Source organism: Xyrauchen texanus, chromosome 5 (assembly GCF_025860055.1).
Source record: "Xyrauchen texanus isolate HMW12.3.18 chromosome 5, RBS_HiC_50CHRs, whole genome shotgun sequence".
NCBI classification, from domain to species: Eukaryota; Metazoa; Chordata; class Actinopteri; order Cypriniformes; family Catostomidae; genus Xyrauchen; species Xyrauchen texanus.
The window spans coordinates 28630079-28641322 of record NC_068280.1 but is presented as its reverse complement, the minus strand read 5'-3'; the positions used below and the strand labels follow the sequence as shown (position 1 = coordinate 28641322).

The following is an 11244-nucleotide window of genomic DNA, read 5'->3' as shown; positions in this document are numbered from 1 at the left end:
CTGCAGAACGTCCTCAACTGCCTTATCAACTAGAACTTGGAAACTTCGAAAATGCTCGGGAAACCTTTTTTTGTTCCCTCCAATAGTGTATTACACCCATTGTGTCTGTTTACAATATAAATGCATTTGAATGACTAATGTCACCATGGTGCAGACATAAGGCGGACTATGATTAGGATTGGCATATAGACATGGCACCACAAATCTTTACTAAACAAGAGACAATTTGGATAAGCTGTTATCTAATTAAGCATGATTTTCAATTACATACATGCAAATAGGCTACCGTACGATCAACTAACTAACTAACGCTCATGCGCACTCATTCTCTTGCACAACGCATGCGTTGTGTGATCCGCCATTGCCACTCGCGCTCAAACTTGACTGAAAGTACCAAACATGGTAAGAACACTAATTAAACAGAAATTTTACTAGTTAGTCATTTGGGTACTTTCGATTATTTTTATAGAACGTTGCTTACATGGATGAATGCCTTAAGGCTGTCAACATTTAGGTAAATATATAAAATAATAGATGTTTTGGATTGTGGTTGGAAACACATTGTGTTACTTTTCTGCCATCCGTGAACACTAAACCCGCGTAAATGGCTTAAATTAGACACATTTGACATAAAATGAGAGTATGGAAGCCACCACAGCAAGTTGTTTGTTTACTGTAAGGCAATAAGATCTCATTGCAGTTACAACTAGGTTTAGTTAGCCAGATGTTAAATAAGTAACCGCGGTTTGCTTTCATGACTAAACGACTTTATTCAGCCAACGGTTTATAAGGTGAAGTTAAAACTTATATTTACTTAAAGAGGTAGTTGTTTATATTGGGCTCGTCAAGTTTGAGCAGGTAATAAGAAGATACATTTGCATGTTCAGTATTTTTTAACATTCTCCGTGACTTGTTAATGATGATGATAATCAGGGACGTGCACAGACATTTTGATGGGCAGAGGCACAAGTGGGGAAAAAAAGGGCACTTCTCATAATTACGTATTTGTTTACTTTTTTTAAACAAAAAAGTGTGTGTGTGTGTGTGTGTGTATATATATATATATATATATAACACAACTCTGACTTCCTTTTTAAAAAATTAAAGTTAATAAATTTTATCTTAAACTCACGCAATTGTTTCATTTTCAAAAGATGTCTACAAAATAATCAGTTCACACAGAAACCATGGTCTCCTTAGTATTCATTAGGCGTATAGAGCAGCAAAGGAAACCATGCCACAATGTGCATGTTTTCTATGCTACTAGTTTCAAGTATATGTTTAGAATAACCTAAATAACTGCATCAAGCAGAGGGGTGTGTTTTACTAATAATTTGTTTATTTTTGCACAAGGCACTACATCATTTTAATTATTTTGGTGTTATCAGAATACATAATACTTTGACAAATCAACACAAATTTTAACTCTTAACTGAAGAAGGCTGTTGCTGCTACTTTGTTAATTTTACTGAAAAAAATCACTGCAAAAATGATTGACAAAATACAAATAATAACTTAATAAAATTATTACAAAAAAAGGTCTTCTACTTCAAAATAAAAGAGTGGGGGTTCAATCTTCAGCTGGCTGGCAGGAGCCGCCACTGGCAGGTCACGTGACCTGTCAGTGGATGGCTGGTAGCTGCCAGTCTGAGCCTGGCATGTCACGTAACCTGTCAGTGGCTGGCTAGTTGTCTGGCAGTCTGCCTTTGGCAAGTTTCAGAAACCATTGATTTTTGACAGTGTTTGTGTTTTGTGTTCCTCCCTTTCTAGCTCATTTATTATGCATCTGTTGATATGATTATGTTCTTTAGTATGATTGATGTTTTGGGGACTGTTATCCCAATATAACCAGTCAAATGGCCGTGATCAGACTGGCAGCTTACAGGCGCTTGCTGGACGCTCATCCAGTCAGTCGCGGCTGATCAGCTGAGTATAACGCGTTGCCTGACACTGTCACTGCAAGGAAATAAATTGTTTTCTTATTATGAATATAATGTCATGCATCTATTCTTTAGTATAATTGATGTTTTGGGGACTGTTATACCAATTAAACCAGTCAAATGGCCGTGATCAGACTGGCAGTTTACAGACGCTTGCTGGACGCTCATCCAGTCAGTCGCGGCTGATCAGCGAGTATAACGCGTTGCCTGACACTGTCACTGCAAGGAAATAAATTGTTTTCTTATTATGAATATAATGTCATGCATCTATTCTTTAGTATAATTGATGTTTTGGGGACTGTTATACCAATTAAACCAGTCAAATGGCCGTGATCAGACTGGCAGTTTACAGACGCTTGCTGGACGCTCATCCAGTCAGTCGCGGCTGATCAGCAAGTATAACGCGTTGCCTGACACTCTCACTGCAAGGAAATAAATTGTTTTCTTATTATGAACATAATATGCATTTATTTATTTGTATGATTGATATTTTAGAGAATTTTATCCCAATTAAAGCAATCAAATTGCCCTGATCATGACTGGTTGCTTACTGTTACTGTTGCCTGCCTCTCATTCTAAGGATATAAACCTAATTTGCGGATACTGCCATTAGTTGTGACGTTGTGTTTAATCCTTGTGAAAAAGTTGTGTAATAATGTAGATGCAGAGTAGCCTATAAAAACGTGAATTAATCCCATTAACATGACTATTTGTCGTTGCTTTGACCATTTTCTGACACAAGGACAAAATACAGCGATGCTTTAAAATAATTCGATAAAAGAATGCCAACTTTAACGGTAAAATCACTTAGCACAGTATCACTATTTTCAAATTTACAAAGACTATTTACAAATAAAACCCAAGAAACAAAATCTGTTTACAAATAAAAAACAAGAATCAATATAGGCCACTGCTTGTCGCACTAAAACTATTATTCCACACACACACAGTGTGCAGCTGCAAAGGCCATTTCCGCTTGGAATCTGTGGAACCCCTCCGTCTTTCTTAGAATCAGAATGGTTATCTATAATCAAGGAAAAAAACACAGTCATTAAAATCTTATCACACATTAGAATCTGTGCTTTAAATGTACAATTGGTAACTGCATAATTCACACACTATATTTCAAATATCTATCATTAGCTCTTTAATTATTATTGTGTTCTTCACAAAACGTGATTTACCTCAGGTGTCATGACTTCCATAGCATACGAAGGGCTACATAAATCTGTATCTGATCAATTTAAAGTGTAAATAAAGTGCTTATTATAGCACAGACCATCTCTTTTAAAACATAATGTCCAGGGGTGTCATGAAAAGTAAATGTCTTTATGATAATGTTGCAATACATCTGTGTGACAAACCCAAAATGCACCCTTTACCTTATATGTTTACCTTTTATTTTAGATTGGTGTTTGCGTTCATTCAGAAACGAAACGAGAATGAGAATGTTAAGGTCACAACAAATAATACATTTTTAACTGCCACCATCATTTAGTTACATTATAATGTAATGTTTTGTCTTAAGGTTAATATGTAAACATTACATTGTGCAGATGTTTTAAAGCACCTAACCCGACCCCTGAAACGCAGAGGTTAGGTCATAGGGCAAAAGAATGGGTTGCAGTCAGGAGAAAAAATATGTAAATGTAAATGTACTTTACTTGCCTGCCATGATTGTGGATTATCATGTGTAAATTCAGAGACCTACTGAACAAAAGTAAATAAGGATACAAAAATACATTCCATATACTTATAACAATCTGAAACAAAGCGACATCATTAATATGAATACATAATCTTTAGTCATCATAATTGTTATCATTTATAATTAAGGTTTCCGGTAAAGTTCTGGAAGTCTGCGATACATTATTTTTGAAGTGGCAACATACAAGGCTACAATTAAGAGCGAAACTTAGCCTACCTCCCACTTCGGAAGATCCCATTTTTATTGCCCTGGGTAGTTTATTCGAAACTGTCAAATTCTGATATAGTTTACAATTGTTTACGTAGCATACGTCAATTATAGGCTAAATTCTTTTAATCCCATTTACTGAAGTGGCAACATGCCATACACCTCACAATTCTTTCTTTCGGTCATAAGATACCACCGTTTAGTGGGGTCGGGTGGGTAGGCGATTCAAACAGTCAGATCCCGGCACACACGTGACGTTACAAACAAGTTTATCTAAATATTTAGTTAAATTCATTATTAAAATATATATATGTATGTAGTTCACAATATAGTTATTGAATATAATTGTATAATTAGTGAAAGTGTTTAACCATTAGGGAACAATAGAGAAAGATTCACTCACTGTTAGGCCTACTCTGTGAATAGATGGATACAGCGTCCAGCAAGCGTCTGTAAGCTGCCAGTCTGATCACGGCCATTTGACTGGTTATACTGGTATTACAGTCCCCAAAACATCAATTATACAAAAGAATAGATGCATGACATTATATTCATAATAAGAAAACAATTTATTTCCTTGCAGCGAGAGTGTCAGGCAGCGCTTGTACTTCGCTGATCAGCCGCGACTGACTGGATGAGCGTCCAGCAAGCGTCTGTAAGCTGCCAGTCTGATCATGGCCATTTGACTGGTTATATTGGGATAACAGTCCCCAAAACATCAATTATACTAAAGAACATAATCATATCAACAGATGCATAATAAATGAGCTAGAAAGGGAGGAAAACAAAACACAAATACTGTCAAAAATCAATGGTTTCTGAAACTTGCCAAAGGCAGACTGCCAGACAACTAGCCAGCCGCTGACAGGTCACGTGACATGCCAGGCTCAGACTGGCAGCTGCCAGCCAGCCACTGACAGGTCACGTGACATGCCAGGCTCAGACTGGCAGCTGCCAGCCAGCAGAAGATTGAACCCCTGCTGGAGTAAAATCTGTTACTTCCATTCCCTGGTTGTCTCTCCTTCCTCCCTTACAGCGGCAACCTTCTGGGGGCCATGTCCCTGTAGATGTTTATTACTTCACTGTGGTTTACAGGAATGTCTTTCTCAATAGCCAGGAGGAGATCAGAAAGCCTCTCTTCTGTGCATAGGCTTCTGAGTGTGTCTTTAACCAGTTTGAGCTTGGAAAATGACCTCTCCACTGTTGGTGTTGACACTGGAATTGTTGCATAAGTTCTTATCATTTCCACCAGTGTTGGAAAGATATCCTGTCCACTGTTGTCTCTCAGTGTTTTTAACATCTCCTTCATGGTGGATGTGTTTGGGAAAGATGCATGAAAAACCCTGAGCTCTGTTTTCAACTTCTGCTCCTCTCCTCCATAGAATTCACACAGTGTGTGAATGGCCTCAAGAGAGCCAGGACCCACTGCATCTTTGCCTATCCAGTTGTTGGCCTTTGTCAAACTGTGGAGTGCGTTCAGTATTTTACTGGACTGTGTCTCACCTTCTCCCCTAAATCTTCTTTGTAGTTCCTGAGAAAGAACATCTAAGAATGAATAGTACACATTTACTCTGTAGTAGTCTTCTACTGACTGGAAGGAGTGGCTCTCTGTGGCTGCACCAGTACTTTGGCTGTACTTTGCAGGCACCCTCCTCTTCCTTTACTGTCCCGGGGGCTCTTTGGGAATGCTGATCCCAGTGGCTTCTGCCTTTTCCGTGGCACTCTTAAACAGTTTTCCAAACTGTTCTTCTGTCCTGAGGTTGGACATGGTGTCCTTCACTCCATCAACAACAGTATATGCTGTGGACAGATCAATATCGCAGTTCTGTAGAGCATCAGAGGCAAGAGCAGTGACTTCAAAGACAGGAGTGGCGATCTCAAGGCAGAGCAAAAACTCAAAGTCTATGGCTTTAAGGTACATCCTGGCATCTCCAGCAGCAGTATCTGGAGGCTCCTGCTCTGTAATGTCAGTGAGGACCTTGACCACAGAGCTCATCACTTTAAGGAGGGCCTTCAGGGCTTTTTCTCTGCATGCCCAACGTGTGTCAGTGTTTCTGCAGTTTGATTACACGCTCTCCAGGGTGCAGGGCCTTTTGGCATTTCACAAATGCAGTGTGTCTTTTCATAGAGCTGGTGAGAAATACATAGAGCTTCTGTACCAGGTGGAAAAAGGTAATGAAGTGGAGGCTTGGTTTTGCAGCTTCAACTAAGACCAGATTTAAGCAGTGGGCTTGGCAGTGCACATACAGAGCCTTGTCATTGTGTTGCAGTATTCTGGACTGCAGTCCTCTATATTGACCACTCATATTGGCAGCGCCATCATAGCCTTGACCACGCATGTTTTGGATCTGTAGGCCGTTGTTCTTTAGCAAGTCAAGAACTGTTTTCTCCATTTCCTCACCTGTTGTTTTTGACACATTGCAGACCTGGACGAAGCGCTCCTTGACTTCCATTTGATACACATAACGCACAACAAGAGAGACCTGCTCGCAATGAGATACATCTGTGGTTTCATCTAGAAGTACTGAATATATATTGGCCGCCTCTATCTCTTTCCATATCTCTCTTTTTGTGAATGTGGCCAGGGCTTCGAGATCATTTTGTGTTCTGTTTGAGAGTGAAACCTGACACCTCTTCTTACCCATTTTCTGGTCTTTGACATTATTCAAATATAGTCCAAGTACACTGTCATACTGGCTAAACACTTTAACAAGTTCAAGGAAGTTGCCCTGGTTTGAGCTTGTGGCAGACTCATCACCCCTGAAAGCCTTCCTCTGCCGTGCAAGATATAAAGTTATGTCAATTAATCGGGTCAAAATTTCTGTTTCTTTGTTTCTCTTTTTGCCTTGTCTTGAGCATTTGATACCTCAAAAGCTGCTTGTAAAGCACTATTTTTATACGTGTTCCATCGCACCATGTTTGTTAAGTGGGCCTCTTGAGTCTGCATGATCTTGCATTTTTTCAAGTCCCCTTTTCCAGTTGTCAACACCAGCCACTCTCCACGTACTCGTGTACTTTTGTTCATTAAGAAAAAGCCGACAGCTAAAGCAGTACATACTATCCTTGTCAGGTGAATACTCCAACCATGGCCTATTTTCATACCATGTCTTCTGAAATGATCGGCCTTCAGTATTTTTGGGAAATCTGAGAACGGGTTGGCATGGTCCTCTATCAACACACATTTTTACATAACTGGCATTACACTGGAGATCAAAAGCTTTGTTGCCCCCTCTATAGTCTCTTCCTCTTCACCATGAACTGTGATTTCCTGATCATCTTTGTTATGTGTCAGTCGTTGGCTCTATAACCTCCTTTTGTCTTTCAGTTGTCGTTTTAGAGATTTCAACTGCTCTCTTAGGTGTAACACTTTCAACATCTGAGTTATCTGTTCTCTCTTGGTTTTTGCTTCTAATACCTGGTTTTAACCACACATTTAGCAATTTGCTACTCTTGGCTGTTTCCTGGCGCTCCTCCTTTTCTGTAGCCTTTCTTTTTTTGGCATTATGCTGCCTGCATGCATGATTAAAATTAATTGTTTAAATACTTTTTGTTTCACAAGCAAAATAACTTTTTAGCTTCACACAACCCAGCATCAGAATACTGAATTGCCTGAATGTTTTAATCAAATACATATGTACATAATATATATTATAAAAAAATATATTATTATTGCTATGCATGTACACACACAATAACTGATGGTGACATGGACTTAGTTTCAAATTTGAGGGAGGACTGTATCAAATAAAACCTTCAAAATCCACATTTAGATGGAGTTTGTTTTAAACGTACTATCCTCCATCTGTTTGCATCTGTAGATTTCTTCTAAATTCACCAATTTAGATTTCTACATTTCAGGGGGAAAGACTCTTGATGTATGTAAGTCATTAACTGGGGACGTTCTGTGGTGATATGCTTTATTTTGTTTATCCTATTTACCTGCATTGCCCTGTCAATTAGATGCAAATATGCACATTTTAACTAGTTGACGCCTAATTTGCATATCAGTTTATCGATTGTGATGTTATTAGACACACACTGTATTCACCTGTAGGGTCCCCATTTAGTACAGTAGCACTGTATGGCCATGATATATTTGCCTTAGCTAAACTGTAGCTAACTTATTACATTAGCTAGTAGCTCATGAGGCATGCATGCTAGCAAGACACAGGTTAACTATATTTGTCTTTGGTTAATCAGCAGAAAATTACAGAAAAACACTGCTGGGAGGGGCTGCTGCTGCCTCGTGTGTGTGTGTGTGTGTGTGTGTGTGTGTGTGTGTGTGTGTGTGAGATGTGCCGATGAGCGCTGCTGCAGGGGAGGGAGCTTCAGAACTCCTGACCCGATATTTATATACACTATTCAATAAATATATTTGCTTGACAGGGAAGCTGTGCGCATTCTGCGCAAACAGGAATATATATTATTTTTCAAAAAAACAAAAACAAAAAAAAAGCACCCCAGAAAAAAAGGGCACTTTCTCTCCAGGAATAAAAAGGGCAGGTGCTCAAGCCCCATTTGATGTCTGTGTGCACGTGCCAGATGATAATGATGATGACTGAACATTCTGTTAAATAAATGACTTGATATAAACGAAAACCGAATTCATGTTCATAAATATAAATGATTATAAGTATAGTTTATGCACATATTAGAATAAAGTAATGTCATATGTAGAAAGTAACGGTCAATTATACTAGTCTGAAGGAACAAAGCTAAGCTGATCAGAATATTACTGCCACTTTCTTTGTTAATAAGGAAAGCTATTTCCCTTCAATTTCGCAAAACGGTGCATAATTCTTGAAAATAAATAGTAAAAAAGCCATTTAATGTAATAAAAAAAAATAGTAAACGGCAATATTTGACAATATAAAAGCGAAAGTGAGATGAATCCTTTTTTTATATATATAAACCTGTGCGTTGAAACAAACCGTTTGAAAGAACAGCCTTGTGGAAATGAGTCAGACTTCCCAACACTAGTTTCACTCATGTCAGAAACATCTCCTTTTAGAATTGTTGTTTTTTTTTCTTCTCAAAAACATGGTACTGAAAGGGTTAACAAAACAACCTTTTTTATGGAAAACATGCATAGGAACAGCTGAGTAGGATACTTGGTCTGTAATCCGTGATCATGATCAGTTATGTTTAGTATTTATTTTAATAAAGAAAAATGCATTACAATGCACTGTATTGATGCAAACGTTTGATCTCTTACCATCCACAGTCTAAAAAGAAAGGACTTAGCTTGGAAGAGAAAAGATCTCGTATGATGGAAATATTTTTTGAAACCGTAAGTATGAAGAACTTTTGTGTTTGTGCATGAACCCATTTTATGATTATAGATGTATAATAGTCCATCTCTGACACAGTTAATAAGTTCTGTTTAAAGTTCTAAACTAGTCATTATTACTGATTTGCCACATGCCAACTGTGGACCTTTGTCAAAGTAGTGCCATACCTTTATTTAATTTATGACAGGAGTGAAAATGAGGCTGTGAGGGATACAGGTAAATTTCTGGGTAACGTGTTGTACTGTTGTTTAATTTGGTATTGATCATTCAACAGACGGAAACGTTAAATGCGTAGTAAATATTTTTTCCCAGAACACTTTTAAATGAATATGATCTAGGACCTATATGCAGTGCTTGCCATTGTACAGGACTTTTACCCTCACAGGCTCATTTTCGTTCACATTAAATTCAGTATATCATCCATCCTCATTGGGGTCTATTGGGTGAGTGGGTGCAGATGCAATCCTGTGCTTAAGTAGTGGTTTATAGTCATTTTAATGGCACTGTACAATGAGATTCATTAGAATAGTTTTTTTTTCCTTTCCAGAAAGATGTGTTTCAGCTGAAAGACATTGAAAAAATCGCCCCCAAATCCAAAGGAATCAGTAAGTTTTAGAATGATTTTAAGTCATAAGATAAAATAAAGTCAATGAATTAACTGGTTTTGAGTTAGGAAGCATATAGAGGAAGCGCTAAGATACTATGCACAGTTTTTTTTTTTTTAAATGGTTTATGAAATGTGAACATCATCTAGGGGCCCCCAATTTGACTACCCTTGATGGAGAAGTAGGCAGGCAAGGCATAATGTTTTCAGTTGACCTGAAATGCAGTAATCATTCTGGCGTTGTGCTTCAAATTGTGAAATCAGAAGGAATTCTTTTTTGTGATCGTAGAAACAAGTGCACACAGAATATTACAGTGAGACACAGAATATAACACAAGGTAAGAGTATAAATAGACATATAACATAGAATGTCATATGTACATGTGCAAGTTGTAATATATGTGCAAGGTAGGGTAGGGGTATGGACAGTTATTGAATAAAATACGAGTGAATTTACATATGTACATGAGATTTTTTTTACATTATGGGGGAGTCCTGATGGCAGTTTAATTTTTCATGTGGAAAATGGCCTGAGGGTAAAAACTGTTCTTGTACTTGGATGTCCTGGCGCTCCGTGCTCTGTAGTGCCGGCCAGAGGGCAACAGTTCAAATTGGGTGTAGGCGGGGTGTGTGGTGTCCAGAGTAGGGCTGAAATAAAAAATTGTTTCCATTGTCGAATAGTCGTTTGATCTCATAATTATGACACAGCAGAGTAATACTTCAGGTCGAGCTTGATTTGAGGAGAGAAGGTTGGTTCCATCAGACCGCGAGGCATAATGACATCGGCTGACCCATTTCACCGTTTCTGCACTTCAGATGATCAGCGTGACAAAACAACAGAGCGTTGTTTGACGCAGCACCGTTTGTTTTATTGACAGTAGGCCGTAGCAGAAAAATACTGTGAGCAGCAATATAGATACTGGCATCTTTCGCTAAAACAAACTGCATAAAGCAAGAATGAAGCAAGGTAAACTTCATGTGTCTGAAATTAATCAGACCATTCAGCTAAACCAGGTTTTCGACAGGACAACGTGCCTCCAGAGCACCTTTAAACATTTACGTTTTTTTTTCTGTCTAAAATTGCCTTTATTATGATCAGCGTGTTTTAAAGTCTTTCACACAGAATTTTTTTTGTCAAAATTAATCAAATATTTCATCATCTCTGGCATAGATGTAAAGTAAAAACAACCAGAAATTTGATATTACTAGTAGTATAATGGAGTACTCATGAGTACATTTCCATAATTTGATATTTATATTCCATTTATAGGCCTACTTAACTTTTGCTAACAGTATTTTAAGCTTTACTATTGTGATGTGGGGGGTGGGGTACCTTAATGTACCTTTCTTTAGTCACAAGGCCTGCTAATACCCCTTAGGAATCTGAAAATATTCAAACGCTTACTGAACTGCTGTCATTCAGCTTCAGAACAAACTGTTGATTTTATCTTAAAATATTCATATCAAAGTGGAATCGGTTGATGAACTAATTGA

At 38.0% G+C, this 11244-nt stretch overlaps 1 protein-coding gene across 3 annotated transcripts in view; it reads left to right on the top strand.

Moving 5' to 3' along the window:
* Nucleotides 1-335: 335 nt before the first annotated feature.
* mnd1 (meiotic nuclear divisions 1 homolog (S. cerevisiae)) overlaps nucleotides 336-11244 on the top strand; it is a 104985-nt gene continuing 94076 nt past the window's right edge. For 2 of the 3 annotated variants that reach the window (XM_052126366.1, XM_052126365.1), the window contains exons 1-3: nucleotides 336-402; nucleotides 9080-9145; nucleotides 9694-9751. In XM_052126366.1, coding sequence (XP_051982326.1) covers nucleotides 400-402; nucleotides 9080-9145; nucleotides 9694-9751 — 127 coding nt within the window. In that variant the 5' untranslated portion in view covers nucleotides 336-399. Of the gene's footprint in view, nucleotides 515-9079; nucleotides 9146-9693; nucleotides 9752-11244 lie in introns of all 3 variants that reach the window. The other variant, XM_052126367.1, reaches the window with a different exon arrangement.